The sequence below is a fragment of the Trachemys scripta genome, chromosome 20 (assembly GCF_013100865.1).
Source record: "Trachemys scripta elegans isolate TJP31775 chromosome 20, CAS_Tse_1.0, whole genome shotgun sequence".
NCBI lineage: Eukaryota > Metazoa > Chordata > Testudines > Emydidae > Trachemys > Trachemys scripta.
Genome location: NC_048317.1, coordinates 18,169,713 through 18,195,320, shown reverse-complemented (window position 1 = coordinate 18,195,320; position 25,608 = coordinate 18,169,713). Strand labels below are relative to the sequence as shown.

Here is a 25,608-nt window from a genome sequence, read left to right as displayed (position 1 = left end):
AACTGGGGGGAGAGGTAGATATGCTGGAGGGTAGGGATCGGATACAGAGGGACCTAGACAAATTGGAGGATTGGGCCAAAGAAATCTGACGAGGTTCAACAAGGACAAGTGCAGAGTCCTGCACTTAGGACGGAAGAATCCCAGGCACTGCTACAGCTGGGGACTGACTGGCTAAGCAGCAGTTCTGCAGAAAAGGACCTGGGGACTGTAGTAAGATGAGGCCCTGAAACATAAACCCTTATATCAGACACCCGGTATGAGACCTGAGGCCTGAGCTAAAATAATGGTCAAGACTTTGCTAACATAAAGCAAAGTTAAGCGGTGAGCCAGAGGCAGGCCCTGCTCCCAGACGTTGGCAAGAAGAAGGCTGCTAATTGCACGTATACACATACCTAAAGGGTATCAAGCTATAATAGAATAAACAGGTGCCAGGTTGCCAGGTGCCAACAGAACAGTCCAGTACAAACACATTCCACAGAGATAATGAGGAACAGGCTGACCCATCCTAAAAGACAGGGTCGAAAGGATAATATGATGGATAGACTTGTTGGTTCGAATCAGCATGTACCAGGAGAGAGGCAGCATCCCAACACGCAGAGGGATTGTACCTCTATGCGTCAGGAGTGATGTGTAACTTGTTTGTACCTGTGTACAAGAATGCATCCCTGGGGCGGTGTCTTTGTCCAGCCTAGGGGGCAGTGGAGAGTCCCACCACTGACTGAGCTGTGTCCATTGTCGGGGGCACATATTTGTAGTATGTCCTGTAGAGTCTGCGGGAAACTATTACTGTGCTTCGTTTGACAATAAACCTGGCTGGATACCTTCGTACCTTATCGGAGTCTGTGGTCATTGGGGGTTCTCTCGGGGTCTGCTGTGCCAGCGATCTGCAGAGCCGGGGCAGCACACAGGGAGAACACACACACACACCGCTGACTGTTATCATCACTGAACAGAACAGAGCACCACACTTGTGACGTGTTACAACATTGGTGACCACAACTGCTGATCTGGTGAGTAAGCGAGCTGTCCGCTGTAGGAATCGCCATCTAACATGACAGAAAACCACAAGCTAGGAAACCCCCTTAACCCCTCCCTGCAAATCCCCACAGAGTTTAAAAAATATAATGGGGAAGAAACATGTAATGTAATTTGTAAGGCTAGGGCAGAGACAGTAGCCTTGAAATGTAGACTATTGCAAACTATAACCATGGCTGTTAAAACAGCACCGCTCTGAACTGGTGGGGCAAGTAACAGTAACCAAAAAAAAAAGAGTTAAAAGAATGAAAAGAAGCTACAAAGCCCTGGAATGCTCCCACTCCCCTTGCAGGGGGGTGAGCAGCCCAGAGACAACCAGCGCACAGGAACAGAACAAAACATTGAAAACAGCTGTAAGAAACCTACAAAAAAGAGATACGCCGTCCGCTGCTATAAATATTTGTGGTCAACAGCAGGCTTCAGGTAGCTCCCCTGGGCCTGAAGAGTGGACACAGAAATGGAAAATAGCAAAATGCAAAGATGAACTGTGGTCCACTGCATTGCAACCACCACCTTATAATAAAAGCCAGGTTCCGGTTAAACTGAAACTGACACCTAGACTGGTGCCTGTCAGAACAGGAGAAGTAAGTGCACAAATGGAAAAAGTAGCACACAATACTTTCTCTGAATTGGTAAATCAGATGAAGGAAAAAATGGAACAGTTCACAGAGCACATTAGGAGATAGGAGCTGCGACTCAATCGCAGGGAAGTGAATAAAAAAGAATTTCAAAGTAAAAAACCGAAATTAAGCAGATTAACACCTAGAATTAATCCATTAACACATGGAATTGCCCAAAAACAGTTAACTGCAGCAAAAAAGGGTACCCCCGCCATCCATTTGGCATGCACACAAAAGCAACAGACACTGGGGGAACAAATTCAGGTTTTGTAAGAGCAAGTAACTACCCCCACTCTCCTCTCAAAGCCAGGATAAAAACCAGGGGTGCAGTTCCCAACTCTGCTGGTTCCCAACTGCTTTGACCCACAGAACCATACTCTGCGTTCATATCTAAAAATATAACCTTCTGTCTCAAATATTTTTACATACCGGTTAAGTTTTTTTCCTTTATATGCTTCCTCAGTTTGCTAAACTCGCTGCTGCTGCCTGTACTTTTAAATACCTTGATAGAGTTAATCTCTCTTGACTCAGGTCTCGCTACCTTCCTAGGCTGCTCTTCACCCCCCCCCCCCCGTTTTCCCCGCCTCTCCTCACTTTGGTTCTCTCTCTGTGTGTTAAAAGTTAAAAGTTATAGTTTTTACAGAAACCTCCAAAAGATAAAGCAATTGAAAACAGAACAAAACAACAAACAAACAAAGAAAAAATAAGGTAAAAACTTTAAATAAATCCAGTAAGTTAATTATTTTAACCCTTTTTAATTATTTTAACCCTCCAAGAATGCAACAGCTGGAATTATTCCTAGCTTTCTTGAAGATATGGTTGCCAAGCAACAGAAATGACTCTGCTTCTAATCCTAACCACTCACTAATATTTGAAACATGGACTTTTCTTATTTCCATATAGCAGAGTTTTAAAATAATGTTAAATATAAAGTAATGCAAAATTCCTTGTAAATTTGGCAAATATTAATATATATTTTTATCAATTTATGTTAAAAGTTTTAAATAAGGTAATAACTAGTTTATTCAAATGTTTAACCTTTTTTATTATTTTTTTTTTTTTGCCTTATTTTGTATAGTTATGAATAGAATTCTGGCACCATTTGTTTTTAATTGTAAGTTAGTCCTGTATGTCACATGTGTGGTCTTGTGTGTGTCACATGACTCCTTTTTATTATTTTTATTTTGTTGCAACAAAAGTCAATTTTATACCCGTTTAAAAATATATGTATATGTGGTACCACACTATTTTAAGTTCCTGGTTGGGGTATAATCATAGTATTATTAGCACCACTTTTTTTGTGCAAAGTTCAAAAAGGTTTCAGTTACAAATATGTGTACATATATTTCTGCCTCAACAAATAATTCAATTGCAAACAAAAAGAATTCTGTTTTATTAATCACAGTTTTGTTTTGTTTTTTAAGTTTTTTTTATTTGTTATTCAAAGAAAAAATGTAAGGGGAAACCTCAACATTAAGGTAAAGATAATATTAACAAAATGTCAATTTCTTGTTTGGGTTTTTATAAACTTGTTTGCAATATAGTTAAATATAGTTATAAAAATGTGATAGCAAAAATGTTTAAAAATAACAATTTATGCATAACGCTAACCAAACAATTTCTACAGGTTTCCACTTTTGGCTCCCAAACACAACAAAGCATCATGAAAGTTTAATATCCTCAAAGTATTTGCATGGACTTGTATTAAAATCTGTTTTGGTTTAATTTTATATGCTTTTCTTTTGTTATGTTAATGGGAAGTGGTTGTTAAAGTTTGTGCTTCTAAACAGTTAACAAGAGTGAAATTGGTATCAAAGCAAATTAACTCTAAAAAGCTTGGTAAAAATTATGTTATTGACTCTTTTGCTAACACAGAATGTTCAGCAGGAAAAAAAAGCAATACACCTTCTCACTGACGATTGTGAGCATTTATTTTAGCCGTTAAGCATTACATTTAGTATAAAATATTAGTAATGCACCTCAAATGAAAATGAATGTCTACACAACAATTGCAAAAGTACAGCTTGTGTTATAAAAGACTCAGTCCCTATTACGTAGTCCCTATTACATTGTAGACAAACTAAGTTAAACTTTGTATTAATTTTGGGTTACTGAAAACAAAAACAAAAAAGGAAAACAAACAAAAAACTTTACTATGTTAACTAACAAAAGTTGTTTAAGTTGCATCCCACCGACCAAAGACACCAGAAAATATCACACCCTGAAGACACAAGAAAATATCAGTATACAGTGAAGAAACCCCCAAACATCAAGAAAAGAAAAATGAAGGGCTTTATAAAAAAGAGACTGGTCAAATACATCTCTATCTACCGTTTAATTGTCCATATATGGTATCAACAATCAGCTAAAAATCACTAGCTGGACCAGGATAAACTGTCATTTAATTTCAACTTGGTTACTGTGTAAAACAACGGTATTATTGCTCATAGACTCATAGACTTTAAGGTCAGAAGGGACCATTATGATCATCTAGTCTGACCTCCCGCATGATGCAGGCCACAAAAGTTGACCTCCCCACTTTCCCTTAACTCAGCTGTTGAAGTCTCCAGATCGTGATTTAAAGACTTCAAGTTGCAGAGAATCCTCCAGCTAGCGACCCCCGCCCCATGCTGCGGAGGAAGGCGAAAAATCTCCCGGGCCTCTGCCAATCTACCCTGGAGGAAAATTCCTTCCCGACCCCAAATATGGCGATCAGTAGAACCCCGAGCATACAGGCAAGATTCTCCAGCCAGACCCTCATTGACCATTGATACTATTTACCAGCGATGGCATGTTATTGCCTAATTGACTAAAATAGCGTTATCCCATCAAACCATTCCCTCCATAAACTTATCTAGCTTAATCTTGAAGCCAGAGAGGTCTTTCGCCCCCACCGTTTCCCTCGGAAGGCTGTTCCAAAATTTCACCCCTCTGATGGTTAGAAACCTTCGTCTAATTTCAAGCCTAAACTTCCCCACGGCCAGTTTATATCCATTCGTTCTCGTGTCCACATTAGTACTGAGCTGAAATAATTCCTCTCCCTCCCTGGTATTTATCCCTCTGATATATTTAAAGAGAGCAATCATATCCTCCCTCAGCCTTCTTTTGGTTAGGGTAAACAAACCGAGCTCCTCGAGTCTCCTTTCATACGAAAGGTTTTCGATTCCTTGGATCATCCTAGTGGCCCTTCTCTGTACCCGTTCCAGTTTGAGTTCATCCTTTTTAAACATAGGAGACCAGAACTGCACACAGTACTCCAAATGAGGTCTCACCAGTGCCTTGTATAACGGAAGCAGCACCTCCTTGTCCCTACTAGAAATACCTCGCCTAATGCATCCCAAGATCGCATTAGCTTTTTTCACGGCCACGTCACATTGCCGACTCATAGTCATCCTGTGGTCAACCAGGACTCCGAGGTCCTTCTCCTCTTCCGTTGCTTCCAACCGATGCGTCCCCAGCTTATAACTAAAATTCTTGTTAGTCATCCCTAAATGCATCACCTTACACTTCTCAGTATTAAATTTCATCCTATTTCTGTTACTCCAATTTACAAGGTCATCCAAGTCTCCCTGCAGGATATCCCGATCCTCCTCCGAATTGGCAATACCTCCCAACTTTGTGTCATCCGCAAACTTTATCAGCCCACTCCTACATTTGGTTCCGAGGTCAGTAATAAATAGATTAAATAAAATTGGACCCAAAACCGAACCTTGAGGAACTCCACTGGTGACCTCCCTCCAACCTGACAGTTCACCTTTCAGTACGACCTGCTGCAGTCTCCCCTTTAACCAGTTCTTTATCCACCTCTGGATTTTTATATCGATCCCCATCTTTTCCAATTTAACCAATAATTCCTCGTGCGGTACTGTATCAAACGCTTTACTAAAATCGAGGTATATTAGATCCACCGCATTTCCTTTATCTAAAAAGTCTGTTACTTTCTCAAAGAAGGAGATCAGGTTGGTTTGGCACGACCTGCCTTTCGTAAAACCGTGTTGTAATTTGTCCCAACTGCCATTGACCTCAAGGTCCTTAACTACTTTCTCCTTCAAAATTTTTTCCAAGACCTTGCATACTACAGATGTTAAACTAACAGGCCTGTAGTTACTCGGGTCACTTTTTTTCCCTTTCTTGAAAATAGGAACCACATTAGCTATTTTCCAGTCCAACGGTACCACCCCCGAGTTTACAGATTCATTAAAAATTATCGCTAATGGGCTTGCAATTTCTCGTGCCAGTTCCTTCAATATTCTTGGATGAAGATCATCTGGTCTGCCTGATTTAGTCCCGTTTAGCTGTTCAAGTTTGGCTTCCACCTCGGATACGGTAATGTCAATCCCCCTTCTTTATTCCCCTCTGTCACGCTGCCTCTATTCCTAAGCCCTTCATTAGCCTCATTAAAGACCGATGCAAAATATTGGTTTAGATATTGTGCCATGCCTAGATTATCCTTAATCTCCACTCCATCTACAGTCTTCAGCGATCCCACTTCTTCTTTCTTTGTTTTCTTCCTATTTATATGGCTATAAAACCTCTTACTATTGGTTTTAATTCCCCTCGCAAGTCCAACTCTACTCGGCTTTTGGCTTTTCTCACTCCATCTCTACATGCTCTGACCTCAATAAGGTAGGTTTCCTTGCTGATCCCTCCCCTCTTCCACTCTTTGTACGCTTTCTGTTTTTTCTTAATCATCCCTTTGAGACGCTTGCTCATCCAGCTCGGTCTAAATCTCCTGCCTACTAACCGTTTTCCCTTTCTCGGGATACAGGCCTCCGACAGCTCCTGTAACTTCAACTTGAAATAATCCCAGGCGCCATCCGCCTTTAGATCCATAAATATGTTAGCCCAATCCACTTCCCTAACTAGTCGCCTTAATTTATTAAAGTTAGCCTTTTTGAAATCATAAACCCTAGTCTCAGTTTTAATTCTGTTAATCCTTCCATTTAGTTTAAACTGAATTAGCTCATGCTCACTCGAGCCAAGGTTGTCCCCTACAACCATTTCCTCAACGAGGTCCTCACTACTCACCAAAACCAAGTTTAAAATGGCTTCCCCCCTCGTCGGTTCAGCTACTACTTGATGAAGGAATTCATCAGGTAGCACGTCTAGGAACATCTGAGCCCTATTATTGTTACAAGCATTTGTTCCCCAGTCTATATCCGGGAAGTTAAAGTCTCCCATAATTACACAGTTCCTATTAGTTTTTACTTCCCTAAAAACATTAAATAGTTCTCTGTCCGTATCCAGGCTAGATCCCGGTGGTCTATAGTACACCCCAAGCACTATCCCAGGGGAGGCTCTAGTAGTTCTTTTACCCAGTGTGAGTATTGCCCAGACAGACTCTGTCTTATCCATTCCATCAGTTATTATTTCTTTACAGTTTACCTCATTATTGACATACAATGCTACTCCCCCACCTTTAGCTTTGTTCCGGTCATTCCTAAACAGCACATACCCTTCCATACCTGTACCCCAGTCATGACTACCGTTCCACCATGTTTCGGTTATTCCTACGATATCTGGTTTCATTTCTCGGACCAGGAGCTCCAATTTCCTCCATTTTGTTACCTAGGCTTCTCGCATTGGTGTATAAACATCTTAATGTATGCTGTTTAGCCTCTCTCCCATTAGTTATGCAATTTGGTACGGACCCCGTACTGTCCATCCCCCCCTCCTTCTTATGTCCAATCCCTTACCCCTAGCTATATCTGTGCTTATCTCATCACCCTCCTTTTCAATGTTGGAATCTGGCATGGAGATTAACTGGACATCTCCCAACCGTCTCCCCCAGATTCCTAGTTTAAAGCTCTTTTGATGAGATGAGCCAGCCTCCCTCCCAGAAGTCTATTTCCTTCCCTACTCAGGTGAAGTCCATCCCATGAGAACAGTTGTCTGTCCCCGAAAGCCTCCCAGTGGCCATACATCCCAAAGCCCTCCTTATAGCACCACTCCCTTAACCAGCTATTTATCCTCACAATTCTGTCAGCCCTTTGCTGCCCTTCCCTGCTGTACTATTGTATTATTGTACTGTTATATTATTGCTGTATTGTGTTATTGTTGTACAACATGTACAATGTGCATAACCTTGCTAAACTGTTTAACCAACACACAGGTAAAAATCAACAAACGAATGGCAGCAAACAACATGAAGGCAAGGAGAAACAAATTGGTTAAAAAAACATTGTTACACAATAACTACAAATTAGATAAATAAATTGCCTGTTAGTATTGGTCACAATTTGGGATCAGTAACACTGCATCCTAACTGAGGCACATGTTATTCAAAACAATCTGGGTACCAATACTAACTCCTGACACAGCAATACTTGATAAATTGGTTATTGTCCATTCAGTAGGTTATCTGAAAGACAGCATCCATGAAAAACAACTGGATCTACGTCAACTACTGGTGTATCACAGAGCAATGCAATCCATGGAACAGAAGCTAGTAGTTCCTGTTTCCTGCCCAGCAAAGCTTACCAGAGGGTGACAACCAGCAGTAAGGGTAACCTATAACATAAATGGGCAGTACTATGTAGTAACTAATTACAAGACATTTATATATAAAAGCCTCATTTGTAGTGTCACTACTCCAGATTTCTATTTTACTTCTCATATACATAATACTGTGGAACACTCTATAACAACGCCTATCCCGGTATTTCAAAACACTCAGCCTATTACTAATGATGATACAGGTGATAACTGCAATTGCCCTAATAGCCACCACCTTCAGCCCCCAATTGAAACCTCTCCAGCGCATCATCAAAGATCTACAACCTATCCTGAAAGATGATCCCTCACTCTCACAGATCTTGGGAGACAGACCAGTCCTCGCTTACAGACAGCCTCCCAACCTTAAGCAAATACTCACCAGCAACCGCACACCATACAACAAAAACACTAACCCAGGAACCAATCCTTGCAACAAAGCCCAATGCAGCTCTGTCCACATATCTATTCAAGTGACACCATCATAGGACCTAACTACATGCCATCATGTGCCAGCAATGCCCCTCTGTCATGTACATTGGCCAAACTGGACAGCCTCTACGCAAAAGAATAAATGGACACAAATCTGACATCAGGAATCATAACATTCAAAAACCTCTCTAATCACTCAGTGACAGACTTGAAGGTGTCAGTTTTGCAACAAAAAAACTTCAAAAACAGACTCCAAAGAGAGACTGCTGAAATCAAATTAATATGCAAATTAGACACAATTAACTTAGGCCTAAACAGAGACTGGGAATGGTTGGGTCATTACACTAATTGAATTTTTTTCCCCCATGTTAAGTTCTCCTCACACCTTCTAAGGGTCATCTCGATTATCACTTCGAAGTTTTTTCTTCTGCTGCTACTGATAGCTCATCTCAATTGATTGGCCTCTTACACTTGGTATGGCTACTTCCACCTTTTCATGTTCTCTGTATGTATAAATATCTTCTGTCTGTGTGTTCCACTCTATGCATCAGAATAAGTGGGCTGTAGCCCACGAAAGCTTATGCTGAAATAAATTTGTTAGTCTCTAAGGTGCCACAAGTACTCCTGTTCTTTTTCCTAATAGGAGTGTGTTTCTATCTGTGTCACCAAAGTAAAAGGGCCAAAGTACAACACCAGATTGGAAAAACATGGTTATGCTTGGATATAAGGTGGTGTCATATGCACACATTCATACTATACATATATACCCATATACGCTACAAATATATACACCATATCCATATTATTCATATATATGAATTATTTGGGAGTACCTCTAAGGCTCAGTCATAAAACTACATTCCTCAATCATGGCCCTGACATTCAGAGGCCCACCATAAGGGACTAAAAATAATTGGATAATAAAATCTGTCCATCAGTCATACGAAGGAATGTGCAGACTAAAGACAGGTGGGGCATGAGTGTATGGATGGTAAAATAAGGTAACCACATAACAGTGTTTAGGCCACTGGGTTATCTTTAGTCCATGCATTATGCTTTTCTGGGACGATGGGTAAACATCCTCCCAAGAAAAAGACAAAAAGTGGGGGAATGTAGTAAGATGAGGCCCTGAAACATAAATCCTTGGTATCAGAGGCCCGGTCTGAGGCCTAAGGCCTGAACTAAAGTAACGGACAAGACTTTGCTAACATAAAGCAAAGTTAAGTTGTGATCCAGAGGCAGGCCCTGCTCACAGAAGCTGGCAAGAAGAAGGCTGTTAATTGGATGTATACACATATCTAAAGGGTATCAAGCACTAATAGGATAAACATGGGCCAGGATGGCACCAGAAAAGTTCAGTACGAACATATTCCACAGAGATAATGAGGAACAAGTTGACCCATCCTAAAAGATAGGTTCAAAAGATTAATATGATGGATAGACTTGATTGTTCGAACCAATATGTACCAGGAGAGAGGCAGCACCCCAACATGCAGAGGGGTTGTTCCTCGATGCGTCAGGAGTGATGTGTAACTTGTTTGTACCTGTGAATAAGAATGCATCCCTGAGTGGACGTCTTTGTCCAGCCTAGGGGCAGCAGAGAGTCCCACCATTGACTGAGCCGGTCCATTGCTGGGGACACATATTCATAGTATGTCCTGTAGAGTCTGTGGGGAACTCTTACTGTGCTTCGTTTGACAATAAACCTGGCCAAGTGCCTTTGTACCTTATCAGAGTCTGTGGTCGTTGGTGGTTTTTTCGGGATCTGCTGTGTCAGTGATCTGCGCAGAGCCAGGGCGGCATACAGGGGGAACACACACAGACGACTGTTATCAACATTGAACAGAGCAGAGCACCACACTGGTGACGTCTGACGACAGGGATTACAGTGGATGAGAAGCTGGATATGAGTCAGCAGTGTGCCTTTGTTGCCAAGAAGGCTAACGGCATATTGGGCTGAATTAGTAGGACCACTGACTAGCAGATCGAGGGAAGTGATTATTCCCCTCTATTCGGCACTGGTGAGACCACATCTGGAGTATTGTGTCCAGTTTTGGGGCCCCCACTACAGAAAGGATGTGGACAAATTGGAGATAGTCCAGCGGAGGGCAACAAAAATGATCAGGGGGCTGGGGCACATGACTTACGAGGAGAGGATGAGGCAACTGGGCTTGTTTAGTCTGGAGAATAGAAGAGTAAGGGGTGATTTGATAGCAGCCTTCAACTACCTGAAAGGGGGTTCCAAAGAGGATGGAGCTCAGCTGTTCTTAGTGGTGACAGATGACAGAATAAGGAGCAATGGTCTCAAGTTGCAGTGTGGGAGGTCTAGGTTGGATATTAGGAAAAACTATTTCACTAGAAGGATGGTGAAGCAGTGGAATGGGTTACCTAGGGAGAACATAAGAACATAAGAATGGCTGTAATGGGTCAGACCAAAGGTCCATCTCGCCCAGTATCCTGTCTACTGACAGTGGCCAATGCCAGGTGCCCCAGAGAGAGCGAACCCAACAGGTGATGATCAAGTGATCTCTCTCCTGCCACCCATCTCCACCCTCTGACAAACAGAGGCTAGGGACACCCTTCCTTACCCATCCTGGCTAATATCCATTAACGGACTTAAAATCCATGAATTTATCCAGTTCTCTTTTAAATGCTGTTATAGTCCTAGCCTTCACAACCTCCTCAGGCAAGAAGTTCCAAGAGTTGACTGTGCGCTGTGTGAAGAACTTCCTTTTATTTGTTTTAAACCTGCTACCCATTAATTTCATTTGGTGGCCCCTAGTTCTTGTATTATGGGAACAAGTAAATAACTTTTCCTTATTTACTTTCTATATATCACTCATGATTTTATATACCTCTATCATATCCCACTAGTCTCCTCTTTTCCAAGCTGAAAAGTCCTAGCCTCTTTAATCTCTCCTCATATGGGACCCGTTCCAAACCCCTAATCATTTTAGTTGCCCTTCTCTGAACCTTTTCTAATGCCAGTATACCTTTTTTGAGATGAGGAGACCACATCTGTACGCAGTATTCAAGATGTGGGCGTACCATGGATTTATATAAGGGCAATAAGATACTCTCCATCTTATTTTCTATTCCCTTTTTAATGATTCCTAACATCCTGTTTGCTTTTTTGACCACCGCTGCACACTGTGTGGACGTCTTCAGCGAACTATCCACGATGACTCCAAGACCTTTTTCCTGATTTGTTGTAGCTAAATTAGCCCCCATGATATTGTATGTATAGTTGGGGTTATTTCTTCCGATGTGCATTCCTTTACATTTATCCACATTAAATTTCATTTGCTATTTTGTTGCCCAATCACTCAGTTTTGTGAGATTTTTTTGAAGTTCTTCACAATCTACTTTGGTCTTAACTATCTTGAGCAGTTTAGTATCATCTGGAGGTCGCGGAATCTCCATCCTTAGAGGTTTTTAAGGCCCTGCTTGACAAAGCCCTGGCTGGAATGATTTAGTTGGTGTTGGTCCTGCTTTGAGCTTGGGGTTGGACTAGATGACCTCCTGAGGTCTCTTCCAACCCTAATCTTCTATGATTCTATGATTCTTCTGAAGGTGCTGGCCACTGCTGGGGACAGGAGACTGAACTAGACAAGCCGTTTCTGTGTTAACTCTACAGCTCTTCAGATCATCACCCATCAACATCCCCGTTGGGTTTGTTGTTAGCGGTCATGGGTAGACAAGGAGGGTGAGATAATATCTTCTATTGAACCAACCTCTAATTCCGAATGAAGCTGGTGCAGTAAAAGATAATACCTCCCCCACCTTGTCTCTCTGATAGCCTGGGACCAACACAGCTACAACAATACTGCAGTGACCATGGATGACATTTTTAATGTAAAAAACAAGGAAATTCTTCCAATGAAGTTAAAGCTGAGAGGACATGTCAGTAATTTAGGGTAAAACACATTCCAGGGAGGGGGTAATTATCCCAACCAACCATTATAAACCCAGACAATTCAAAGTTAGTGTTAAACTGAAACAAAATTTAAACATGCTAAAATATGGAAATGCACAGCTAGGGTACACAAACAACCTTAATTTTGCCCTGCAGGGAGATATGTGGGCTGGCACACGCGTGTGCGCGCACACACACACACATGTATGCACAAACACTCATGCATGGACACACAGAGAAAGAAAAAATTAGATGTGCCTTTAAAAATCAGTTTTATCTAATCTGGGCCCATAACCCTACAATGACTTAAATATAATAAATCTTAAGCTTAATCAACACCATAAAACCCACGTGCTGTCACTACAGGGAAGAGTGCGCTGCATGTTTTCATGCTGTTACATATTCTTAACTCCATCTTAACATTGCCTGCCTTAGTGCTAGCTGGTCTCTCTCTCCAGTCCGACATCTGCCTCCGGGAAGTGTTCCACCTGAGAATCAACAGCTCCAGCTCAGCGAGCAGGTCTGTGCCTTGTGGCACAGCGCAGCTGCTTTATAGGGACTTTGGAGCCAGAGGCCAATGAATTGTCTCATCCTGCTGCCCATTGTGCAGTAGCTGAGAACCCCCGTAAAATCAATAGCAACAGCACATTTCCTTCATGCAGTCTCTGCCCTTCTTCCATTACGGGATAAAAACTGTGATTGGGGAGGGGTTGTGTTCGTCATTGTTCAGATTGTATTAATTTCCCTTTGGGCAGAAGAGAGCCAGTGTCACTCCAACAGACGGGCTTTGGCGGGGGGAGTGCATGGGGTTTCAGTGAATTGCAATGGTCAGATCACAGCCCACTCCACAAGCTGCTTGGATACAAGTGAAGGCTCCCTGCCCTGGATTGGCAGAAGGACCCTTCCCCATTGCCGGGTGTTGTCACCACAGTATCTCCTGCTGGTGTGGGGAGGTGGCACAGCGTGGTTGCTATCGAAGCACTCTATGCTGCTAGCACAGAATGAGGTGAGGCTGGGATGGGCTGCAGTGACTACAGGCAACACCCTGCTTCCCCGGCTCCTGAAGGAGTTCAAGGCTTTGCAGATACGGGTCTCTAGGCCCCACTCTATTGGCACCAGCAGCAGAGACATCCTGGCTGTGGTCAGGAAGCAGGCAGGTACTCACCTTGGAAGTACACCCCGGAACAAACCTTCAGCACCCTGGGCAGGGATGCAATGTCCAGGGATAAGATATACTCCTGGAAAGAGAGGGCCTCCATGGCTCCGCACCCTCCCTGTGATTCTGCTGGGATCTGAGTGTAAGGGGAGACGGGGCACTCTGGACTGCACTGTGTCTTTCACTTCTGCTTTTGACTGAAATAACTTCCTTCCCCAAGCAGAGGCGGATGCTGCTGGCAGTGCTCCAAGCCTCTTACAAAGCCCTGGTTGCCTCAGTGCCAGGAATTCCACCCCTTCTCTTTAGGCTCCCGTGCATTATCCCCACCAAACAGTATTTTCCCCCCCTGCCATGGCCTCACATGCCAAAATTCATAGCCCCCAGCAGGGCCACTGGACCAAGCCACTGAACGAACGGCGGCCATCCTAGCCAGCGTTTACAGGTTTGTTCAATGGCTTTCGCCTCCCCTGCTATAAAAATTGTTCCAGCACTGCGGGTGCTTGGGCCTTTCTGTGCTGACGCTGCTGCTCTGCTTGGAGGGGTTTTCGTCTGTGAGCCCTGAGATGAGGAACTGGGTGCATTGGCTTAGCAGAGGTCCTGGCATCTCGGCCTGTCCAAACCAGACTGTCTCCACACTGTGTCTCCTTGGCTTGCGCTGCGCCTTGCTGTCTAGCCAAGGCCAAGCTCCGAGTGCCCTGGAATAGAGGCCAACCTGCCCCCTGCCAGGGCCAGCTGCAACCACTCTGGAGTAAAGACTGGGGCCCTTGCAAAGGGAGGGATTGGTAGCAGGGGAGGGATGTGTGTCTGGGGTTGCACATACACCAGCCCTCCATCTGCCTCTGGGCCCCCTAGCTCCACTCACCAGCCCCCCAACCTTCCCCTGGAAGGATACCCAAGGCTCTCCTCCCAGCCAGGGCCCCGCCGGGTCTGCGCTGTGCATGGCCTGGCAGGGGGAGTGCGGGGTAGGGCTTAGAGCAGGGGGCTGCAAGTCAGCACGTCCAGCTTGTGCCCCTCACTCTGCCCCAGCATCCCTGTGGGAGCTTGAGTGAGTCACATCCCTGGGCTTGCCTGAGCCCAGCCAGCACTGCCCAGAGAGGCAGGCACTGCAGTTTGGGGCCCCCTTTTCCTGCCCAGAGGGACAGCTGGGCCCCTCTGCTTGGGAGCAGCAGAGGCAGTCACAGGGCCGGTGCAAGGAAGTTTCGCGTCCTAGGTGAAACTTCCACCTTGCGCCCCCCTCCCCCGCCCTGTGGCAGCTCCCCGCCCCCCCTCCACCCTGAGGCGCCCCCCTGGAGCAGCTCCCCCCCCTGCCCTGAGGTGCCTCCCCCGGCGGCATCTCCCCCCCCCAGGGAGCTGTGTGGCAGCTCCCCACCCCAGCTCACCTCTGCTCCGCCTCCTCCCCGAGCACGCCGCCCCCGCTCTAGTTCTCCTCCCCTCCAAGGCTTGCAGTGCCAAACAGCTGATTGGCGCTGCAAGCCTGGGAGGCAGGAGAAGTGGAGTGGCGACCGCGCGCTCGGGGAGGGGGCATAGGAACGCTGTAAAAAATAATTGGGGGCACTGCTTTTTGGTGCCCCCAAATCTTGGTGCCCTAGGCAACCGCCTAGTTTGCCTTAATGGTAGCACCAGCTCTGGGCAATCATGTGGGGTCCCCTCACCCCAGAAGGGCTGATGAGGCTGTAGGGGCCCAGAATCTACCCCAGGAACTGGGGTGCCTCTGCTGAGGAAGTGGGACAGGCCCCTGGCACCATTCCTCTCCAGCCGCACTCAGAGCATAACATCCCACACCTCCTTGCTGGATGTGCTGGCAACAGGGCTGCGCGGGAGCCTGGAACAGCAGGTAGCAGCGTCCCTCCCACGGGGAGGTCCTTAGAGCCTAGCCTGGGTGAGTGCTCAGACATGTAGGGCCTTCACTGTGCTGTAAATGGTAATGACTTCCAGTCGGGTTCGGGGTGAGATGCTGTCCCAGTGCTTCCTCACTGAGTTCCTCATGCTCACCTGCTGCCTGGGCCACAGACAGGAGCAGTTCAGAGCAGGGAAGGAGAAGCTGTCTGGACTGCCTGGACTCCCCTCTGCAGCACTCCATGGACCACGCAGCAGCCTCACCATGCTCCGTGCTCAGCATGACGAGGCACTGTGACCAGAGCTGTCTGTGGCAGGTTTCACCACAGCTCTCAGCCTGCTCACATCAATTTCCTTCTCTGCTGTGGTTGTAGCCTCCAGGTGATAGTGGAAGGCTTCAAAGACAACCATAGCCAGCCCAGAACCTAGGAAATGCATCTCTGCCACTGCCTGCTCAGCCACCCGCTGGGGAGCCTGCCCTGTCCCCTGGCCATGTCTGCGGCAAGTGGGGTGTGGCAGGGACAGCAGAATGGTGGGGAAAAGGTCCCTGACTGGGCGTCTCACCTGTGGTGAGGAGGAAGCCAGAGCAAAGGATGCAGGAAATTAGCCTCCATTCCTGTCACTATTTATATGCTGGGAGTGGCCAGGGTCCCTCTGCGCTGAGCACTGCATAAACATATCCATAGCTTAGCCCCAGCTCCCCATCTCTCCTGTGATCCCCACAGCGCCCTCCGTCCTGGGCAGCACTCTCTTTTAATCTCCACCCACAACTCCAGCGCTGGGCTCCCATGCTCCAACCGTCCCTCACTGCACTCCGGCCAGCACCATTGCCCTGAGGCTCCTGCAGGCAAAGCTCACGCTGGGCGGCTCCTGTGCACTTCTCAGGGCAGAGCTGAGAGCTGTGGATGTAGCACCAGGCCTTGTCTACACTATCAGCTTTTGTCGCCAAAACTGTCATTTGTCAACCAAACAGTGAGTGCGTACACACTGCTAGGTGACTTTTGTTGGGAAAAATGCCCAGTTTTGACAACAAAATACATCCACCCTCACAAGAGATTTACATCTTTTTCCTCTACATTTTTGTCGACAAAGTGCAAGTGTAGACACCGCACTTGATTTCATCACTTGAATTGGCCTCCGGGAGGTGTCCCACAATGCCTATCCTGACCACTCTGGTCAGCAGTTTGAACTCCACTGCCCTGCAGCCAGGGAAACAACCATCCGCCCCTCCCCCTTAGAAGCCACGGAAATTTTTGAAATTCCATTTCCTGTTTGCTCGGGGTGGAGAGCTCTCATTGCATCTTCCCAGGTGACCATGGCGGGTTATCACAGCAAACGCTCTCCCGCTTGGACCACTGCAGAGCTGCTGGATCTGCTCAGTATAGGGGGAGAGGAGGCTGTGCAGTCCCAGCTGTGCTGGGGCTATAGGAATTGGGATACCTACGGGCAGATTTCTCGAGGCTTGTGCGAAAAGGGCTGTGATCAGGATACGCTGCAGTGCAGAGAGAAGACAAAGGAGCTGAGGAAGGCGCACCATAAGACCAGGGAGGCAAACTGTCACTCAAGTGCTTCACCTACGACCTGCCGATTCTATAAGGAACTGGATGCTATCCTCGGTGGCTACCCCACCTCCATCGCCAAGATCCCCGTGGATACTTCAGAGGGCACGGAGGCAGCGGAAAGAGGACATAACCCAGAGGATGAAGTTATTGATGAAGAGGTGGAGTTAGATGAGGATGTGCAGCTCCCAGCGGGGTTGCTCGGTGGGGCAGGCGGCCAGGAACTGTTCTCCACTCCAGTAGTGTCTAGCCAGTCTCAGCAATTGCTCTTCATTGAAGAAGCAGCAGGAGATGAGACCATCTGGTAAGTGGCTGTGGCTTGTATAGTGCGGAGGTGGGTTCAGGGCATAGAAATGTGGGAGGCTGGTTGTGTTTCTGTGAGGTGGACGTTTCCCTGTGTAGCTAATCGGTACGGTGGAACAGGGTGTTGATGCACACCGAGATCTCATGGGAATCCTCCAGAGAGATCTCCAGGAAAGTTTCCGGGAGGTAGTCGACCATCTTCTGCAGAAGGTTCCATGCAGAACAGCTTTGTTCCTTCCCCCATTGTAGGAAACTTTCCTGTGCCATTCGGCAATCACTTGTGCAGAGACCAAAGTGGCACATAGGCGAGCAGAATAGGGAGCAGGGTGGAAGCCACAAGCATGGAGTAGATGTGCCCTCATTTCCCTGCTTACCCTTAGCAGTGAGATGTCTGCTAGCATTACCCCCGCCTGTGGAAAAATGTGGGAGTGTTTTAGAATTTGTTCCCCAGAATGCAGCACCATGACCCTTGCAAAGAGTGTGTGCTTTTTTCCCCATGTGGAGTGCCCTCTCCCCCCTGCCAACATCACCATGCTTTGGGTGTTTGCAGAGATGTGTGCCTGGCTAGGGTCAGTGAGAAAGTGATGGCAATGTTACAAAAGGTGCATTTAACTGAAATGTTTCAGTGCGTGAACTTAATCCTGCTTCTGTGCATTGTCCCCTATGCTTCACCAGATGTGGCCTTGAGGAACACCCCACGCACTCCAGCTGAGCGTCTCCACGAGATCAGAAAGCCCCCAAGACACAGCAAAGAAGACCTGTTCCAGGAGGTCCTGCAGTGCTCCAATGCAGAAGAAAGGGAATGCAAGGCGTGCCGGGAAGCCGAATGGCAGGACAGAAAAGAGAATCACGCATTTGTTAAGGACACAACTGAGCAGATGCTTAAAGTAATGGAGGAGCAAACGCAGATGCTGAAGTCCTTAATAGTTCTGCAGACTGAGCAGATCAGTGCTCGACCTCCCCTGCAGCACATGCAGAACTCTTTTCCATGCCCCCCCTCACTCCACCCGCACATTCCTTTCCAGCTTCTATGACTTCTCAGTTTCCCCTTCACTCCACCCCCTCGGATAACTTTCACGATAGCTGGACCTACACACAGTTGTGAAAGTCTGTACTTCACTGGTTCTTCTTTTCCCAGAAAGCATCTGTGTGTTTGTGTGTGCTGTTTCTTCTGCAATAAAAACAAAGTTTTATAATGGTAAATCATCTTTATTTTTTTCTACAAGGTGAGATTGCAGGCACTGCCAATACATACATTTTAATTACTTTATCACTGGAATATAAGGCCCCAAATGTCACCATTGCCCCCCAGGAAAGCCCAGGGGGCTGGGGTCTGCTGTGCTTTACCCTAGATGTCCCGGTGCTGTTGAAGCTGGAAGGCTCTATGGGGCCATCCCAAGCCAAGAGGGCAGATCAAAGGGAGAAGGGGCTTCGCCTCAGACTGGTTGAACCCATTGGGTTGGTTTTATTAACACCTTTCATTCCAGCAGCTAATTCACATCCTGGCTCAAGGACTCATCCCCGCCTTCTCCAATAAGGAGGCGTTGTGACAGCCCCCATTGGGGCCAGCCCCCCAGGACTTCAATGGGGAACCTCCAGGCCTGGAAGCAGACACTGCTACAACCTGAGCTGAAGAACCAGTCGCTGGAGGCTGAACAACACCTGTCCGCTGTGGCTCACCATTGTGGCTTAGGGCTCATCGCAAACCCAGGTCCTCCAGCAAACAGTGGAAGGACAGTCACAGAGATTTAGGTGCCTAACTCTCACTGGTTTCCTTTGAGGAGCTGGGCCCACGGTACTGATACTGCCAAGGTAAAACAAATGCCAAAAAAATTGTTTAAGCCCCGCCAGGCCTCCTTAGTCTGTTGACGAGAAGTGAAACAGCCCCATGTGCTGGGTTTTGATTCCTCCTGCCGGCGGATCAGCAGCGACTGCCATGCGCTGGACGCTGCTGGCTGCAAGGGCAGCTGGGAAAGAGCAGTTCAGCCTGGGCGCTTGGCTTGTGCTGGCCTGGCCCTGGCCCCCACAGGCAATGTTGGGAGCTCCCCTGTGCGCTGGTCCTGCTCGCCCATGTTCCCCTTCCGCCTTCCCCACCCTCTGGCACAGTAACATCCCTAAAGAGCGCACACATCCTCACTTCCTTCCTCGTTCGCTATGAGTCACTGCAGCCCGGCTGAGCAGCCCAGAGACAGGCCTGGCTGTGAAACCCCAGCACAGAGGGTTTCACACTTGGCCTTGGACTCTACAGTATTTCATTAACTCTTGCACTGCCATACTCCCCTGACAGCCCTTGAACACAGCCCCTGCCTCGCTGGCGGCGCCACGCGGGCAGCCGGTGAGGTGTAGAGCTGAGGCAGAAGGGTGCCTAGACACATACACGGTGTGCAGCATGGGCAGAAGGGTGAGCACCTGCGTTGGACGTGATGCAAAAAACGATTGAGCCGAGATTCTTTGGGAATAGCTTCATCTGGCGCCCTGCAGCCAGCTCCCCAGAGCAGTGTCTTGCACTTTGTGCTGGCTACGTATTATTTATTGGTAGTGTTACTATAGCACCTAAGAGCCCCAGTCCTGGGCCAGGGCCCCACTGTGCTAGGCACTGTACAGAGAACAAAGGGACAGTCTTTGCCACAGGATGGGAAGGCAAACCCGATGGGTGGGGCAGGGTCATGCAGCACCCTATCGGCGCATCCCTTTTGCAGTGCCACTCACCTGCTACCCTCGTGGGCTAGGAGAGACAAGATGATTGGACAAAAGCTCTGGCTCCTGCCATGGGCGGAGAGGCTGGGAGTGGGAGGGTTTGCTGCTGGGCCCCACTGGGTTTGGAGTCAGCTGCTGCTGCTGTCACCTGTGTGTTCCCAACAGCCCCAGGAAGCAGCTGTCCCCAGGGCACTCACAGGACTGGCACTCACAGGACCGGCCTGTCCCAGGCAGGCCACTCAGCCAGAATTTAACCATCAAAATTGCTGCATAAACCTTCCCAGCCCCAGGGGCCAAATGCGCGTTAGTGCTGCCCGGTGCCCTAGAACCACCAGCCACCCGGCCCCTTGGGCAAGCAGCTTTCAGCAGGGCTGGATTAACTGTTTGTAGGCCCAGTGCCAAACATGTTTGTGGGCCCCCATGTGGTCGTGATGGGCCCCTTCCAAGTGTGGGCCTGGCGTGATAGTGCCATTGATGCCATAGTAAATGTGGTATTGCCGGGATGGGGATGAAAACATTTATTCAAAAACAAAATAAGATATTTGAAGCCACACTTGATTGACACCTCCATTCAGCCCACAGAGAACAAACTGGGCTAACATCAGTGTACCCAGAATATCATTGAATTTGGTTTGTGTTGAAGGGGGTTGTTTGTTAGTTTTGTCTTTTTTGTTTAAACACTCAGGGCCTGCTTGGGGCCCTGAACACAAGTGCTTAATTAGCACACTTATGAGCCATATTAAGCCCGGATGTGGCAGTCAGTGGCATTGCACCTGCATCTCCCCACCACCATCTCCTCCACCCAAAGTTATGTTTCCTAAATACATTTTTTGAAAGCTGCAGTTTCTACTTTGGTACAATAATGTTTACAAAACTTTGGGGCGGAGTGTGGGGAGGAAAATTGCTGGTGCCCATCTTTTGCAGGGAGAAAGGGCCACTGAGAGAGAGAGACGCACTTTACCACAAAGGCCACCACAATCCAGCCTCAAGCTCCTATCCCAACCTGGGCTCCGCCACCCCGTCCCTCCTACTGTCCCCACCCCACACAACTAACCCCCAAAGAAAGGCTCTCCTCAATCTCCCTGCTTCAGCCCCCCCTCACTTTCACCCCTGGGGCTGTCATCTCCCTCTACTATGCCCCCCAAACACACACTGAGCCAACTTCCACACAGACTGTCCCCTCCCTCTCTCTGCCCCCTGCCACACCAACTCCCACCTTAACACCCTGCTTCTCCTTTCCCCCCAAACCATGCCGCACCCCCTCCCCTCCCTGGATTGCAGGGGGGCAGTTTCTGGGCATCCCCATTGGCAGGGGACGCAGCAACCAGCACTGACAAGCCTCGCTGTCACCACCACCCATTCCCAGGGACCACAGACAATCAACCCCATCCTAAAGTGCAGGGTCGAGACAGTGCCCAGGAGCCTCCGGGCATCACGGTGGCTGGGGGCCATATGGATCATTGTTGCAACCAAGGTCCTGTAGTGGCACCAGATCTTGTATAAAGGGGGTCAGGTAAGGTGTCTAAGACAAGGTTGTGATGTGCTGGTTATGATTATGCTATCTGGGTACATGTATCATTTTTGTATTTAAAGTTATGAATATTGTCTCTATAGGGTCTGTATTTCCAATGCGTGCTATGCTTCTGGATGATACCCCAGACAATTTGGCATCAGCTCTGCCTAGCCTGCTTGATGGCCCGTTGAGGACCATAAGCTATACAACTGACCCATGGAGAGAAGGCAGACACACCTTGTGACTCAGCAAGGGATGCAGGAACATGCCTATGGACAGAACTCTAAGGTTTTTTCTTGCCATGTGCCCGAATGTTTGTCTTCGGAACAAAGAAAGAGAGGCCACATGACAAGAGACTATAAAAGGCTGCTGTAGCTCCTCCATCTTGTCTTCAATCCTGCTTCTTACCCGTGGAGGGACTTTGCTACAAACGGAAGCTCTTAACAAAGGACTGAATGACCCATCCCAGCAGGGGATGTTCCAGAGACCTGATTTGAACCTGCAGTTTATTCTATCACTGCTACAAGCCTGAACCAAGAACTTTGCCATTACTGTATGTAACTGATTCCATTTAACCAATTCTAGCTCTCATCTCTATCTTTTTCCTTTTATGAATAAACCTTTAGATTCTAAAGGATTGGCAACAGCGTGATTTGTGGGTAAGATCTGATTTGTATATTGACCTGGGTCTGGGGCTTGGTCCTTTGGGATCGGGAGAACCTTTTTTCTTTTATTGGGGTATTGGTTTTCATAATCATTCTTCCCCCTAACAAGTGGCACTGGTGGTGATACTGGGAAACTGGAGTGCCTAAGGGAATTGCTTGTGTGACTTGTGGTTAACCAGTGGAGGTAAAACCAAAGTCCTCTCTGTCTGGCTGGTTTGGTTTGCCTTAGAGGTGGAAAAACTCCAGCCTTGGGCTGTAACTGCCCTGGTTTAAGCGATTTGTCCTGTATTGGCACTCTCAGTTGGGTCCTGCCAGAACCAGCATTGTTACACCTGGCTCCACCCCAGAGCCCGCATGCCCAGCCAGAGCCCTCACCCCCCCCACATCCCAACCGCTTGAGCCAGCCCGGTGAAAATGAGCAAATGAGTGAGGGTGGGGAGAGTGAGCGACAGAGGGGAGGGATGGAGTGAGCGGGGGCAGGTACTCGGAGAAGGGGTGGAGCCTCAGAGGAGGGGCAGGGCGGGGGGCAGGGCAAGGGTGTTCAGTTTTGTTGAGTAGAAAGTTGGCAACCCTACCGGCAGGGAACTGAGCACTCCCAGCTCTCCCCCAACCCCCTCCCCTGTCCCCAAGAGAACTGAGCACTTCCAGCCCCCCCCATCCCATCCCCTGCCCCCAAGAACTGGGCACTCCCAGCCTTGCCCCAGGGAAGATCTCAGGACGGTGCCCCTTTGCGGCAGAGCTGTTGTGGGAGGAGCACTGCTGGAGGCCAGACAGGGAGGTTTGGGGAGGGACAGTGGGTGGGGATAACCAGTCTGGCCTGAGGTATTGGGCTGCTGAAGTTTCCAGATCACAGGCCCTGGTTCTAATGGGGGACTTCAATCACCCAGACATCTGCTGGGAGAGCAATACAGCAATGTACAGACAATCCAGGAAGTTTTTGGAGAGTGTTGGGGACAACTTCCTGGTGCAACTACTGGAGGAACCACCAGGGGCAGTTCTCTTCTTGACCAGCTATTTACAAACTTGGAAGAATTGGCAGGAGGAAGTAGAAGTGGGTGGCAACCTGGGCTAGGGTGACCAGACAGCAAGTGTGAAAAATTGGGACGGGGTGGGAGGTAATAGGTGCCTATAGAAGCAAAAGCCCAAATATCGGGCCTGTCCCTATAAAATAGGGACATCTGGTCACCCTAACCTGGGCAGCAGTGACCATGAGATGGTTGAGTTCAGGATCCTGACACAAGGAAGAAAGGAGGGTAGCAAAATACGGCTTTATCGGGAGAGGGCTTGGACCCTGGGCTCTTCCTGTGGCCCAGAGATCTGTCTGCAAATGCCTCAGGCTGTGGAGCCCAAGGATCACTGGTTGAGAGCCGGTTTGTCCTGGACCCTGCTACCCTGTTTCCCCGAAAATAAGACATCCTCCGAAAATAAGGCCTACTTACAGTTTTGCCTCTCGTTGTAATATAAGGCATCCCCCCGATAATAAGACCTCCCCGATAATAAGGCATCCACCGATAATAAGGCATTTTTCATTTCTGAAAAATAAGACATCCCCTGAAAATAAGACCTAGCGCATCTTTGGGAGCAAAAATTAATATAAGACACTGTCTTATTTTCGGGGAAACAGGGTAAATGGGTTCCCTCTGCCCTTACATCTGAGTGTTTTCCATTACTCTGGGAATGCTGCACACCCCTGCTCCCCGTCAGGCTGCCCCATGCCCTGCTGTTCCCCCCAACTGACACATACCAGGTGGGGTCATGTGTGGAACCTGCAGGAGCGTCCTGCAGAGTCAGCAGGTGGAGGTGGCAGCCACCCACTCAGCTCTTTTGCCCGGTGGAGGGCAGGGTCAGGTTGGTAGTTTGGTGCTTTGCCCTCCTGCCCCTGGAAGAACAGCAGTTTTCCCTTTTCCTGGTTGCAAAGCACAGCTCCAGCCCTCAGGACTTCAGAGCTTTGCCTATTGGTTACTGCTCATGCCTGGCCTTTCAGCTGGGCCCATGGATTTGCCAGCTTCATGCCAGTGTCCGTGCAGATGGCCAAGATGGCCTGGTCACTGCCTGCCTGGATGTTCTGCAGGGAAGAGCTTTCTCCAGCCATCACCACCCAGCATCCTCCAGCAGGGGAGACATTTCACCAGAAGCTGGGACTCCGGCGCCGTACAGGAAGTGCTGCTGTGGGGTGAGCTGGCTCATGGTCAGTCTCTTTTCTGCTCACAGGTGAACTTCAAATATTGTAGCTGCTGCTGAGACCCTGAACATCGAGCTGGGGCTGGGTGAAAGGACAATGCCAGGCTCGGCTGAGCTGGCAACCAGAACAAGGCTGCGGGGTGGCCAAGATGGTGCCAAGGAGCCTGGGGTGCCCCCTCCCTCCAGTCAGGGTGGGGATACTCCCCATTGGCAGAGTTACTATTTCCACCACTGTCTCCTTCCCCTCCCCCCTCAGTTAATGAGACAGGAGAAAGAGGCTCTAGGATGTACCTGGTGCTGGGGGGGAGGGGGGGGGTGTGATTCCCAGCAGGCCTGGAACAGGAACTAGCCCCTCATGGTGCAGAACAGAGCATGAAGAGCTGTTTGTGGCCACCAACCACCGGAAGTGCTGCATTGGCTACAACAGCCAGCCCGCCTGTTCCTCAAAAGTCAGTGTCTGCCCCGGGGCTGCCAGGCTCCAGCCTAGACTGCTGCAGCAGAGCTGTAACTAGCTATTTTTGCGCCCGAGGCAAGAATACAAAATTGCGCTCCCCCCCCAGTGCTGCCCAACCCCCCCCCCCAAATACACCCCCCCAGTGCTGCCCGCCCCGCAGAAACAAACCCTCCTTCCCCAGCGCTGCCCCGCTGAAACAGCTGTGGGCTGAAAAGGAAGGTTTTTTTGGTGGGGGGAGGGGGAGAGGAAGAAATGGCACGCATAGGGTGACCAGATCACAGCAGTAAAATAGGACCTGCCCCCTCCCCGCTCAGCCCCACCATCACACCCCTCTTCACCACCTAACCCCCCGCTGGCCTGCTGCATCCCTCCTAGTCAGTTCCCCACCCACCACTCGCCTCCTTTCACCTTCTCCCTCCCCTGCCAGAAACCCCCATGCCCGCCCCTAGAACCCCTGCTGGCTCACTGCTCGCCTCTTTGCCCACCCTCTGCTTGCCCACCTGCTCGCCCCCCAGTATAAAGCCTCATTCAAAGACCCAGGGGTCACTATATTACTGCAAAAAGCAACAGAGGGTCCTGTGGCACCTTAGAGACTAACAGAAGTATTGGGAGCATAAGCTTTCGTGGGTAAGAACCTCACTTCTTCAGATGCAAGAAGTGAGGTTCTTACCCACGAAAGCTTATGCTCCCAGTACTTCTGTTAGTCTCAAAGGTGCCACAGGACCCTCTGTTGCTTTTTGCAGTAATAT

General features: G+C 48.2%; 2 protein-coding genes across 4 annotated transcripts in view; one reads left to right on the top strand and one right to left on the bottom strand.

Annotated features, from left to right (window-relative positions):
- Positions 1 to 13,830, bottom strand: part of THEMIS2 (thymocyte selection associated family member 2) — a 34,357-nt gene extending 20,527 nt beyond the window's left edge. For all 3 annotated transcript variants that reach the window (XM_034753991.1, XM_034753993.1, XM_034753992.1), the window contains exon 1: positions 13,661 to 13,830. In XM_034753991.1, the coding sequence (XP_034609882.1) occupies positions 13,661 to 13,754 (94 nt within the window). In that variant the 5' untranslated portion in view covers positions 13,755 to 13,830. The remainder of the gene's footprint in view (positions 1 to 13,660) is intronic.
- Positions 13,831 to 16,781: 2,951 nt separating this feature from the next.
- On the top strand, positions 16,782 to 18,591 carry LOC117868307 (zinc finger and SCAN domain-containing protein 29-like). The gene is made up of 2 exons (XM_034754165.1): positions 16,782 to 17,350; positions 18,025 to 18,591. Coding segments are annotated over exons 1-2 (549 nt in total). The 5' UTR covers positions 16,782 to 16,802; the 3' UTR covers positions 18,026 to 18,591.
- Positions 18,592 to 25,608: the final 7,017 nt, after the last annotated feature.

Coding starts and splice junctions, on each gene's coding strand:
- LOC117868307 (XM_034754165.1), top strand. CDS start 16,803: ATGGCGGGTTATCACAGCAAACGCTCTCCCGCTTGGACCACTGCAGAG.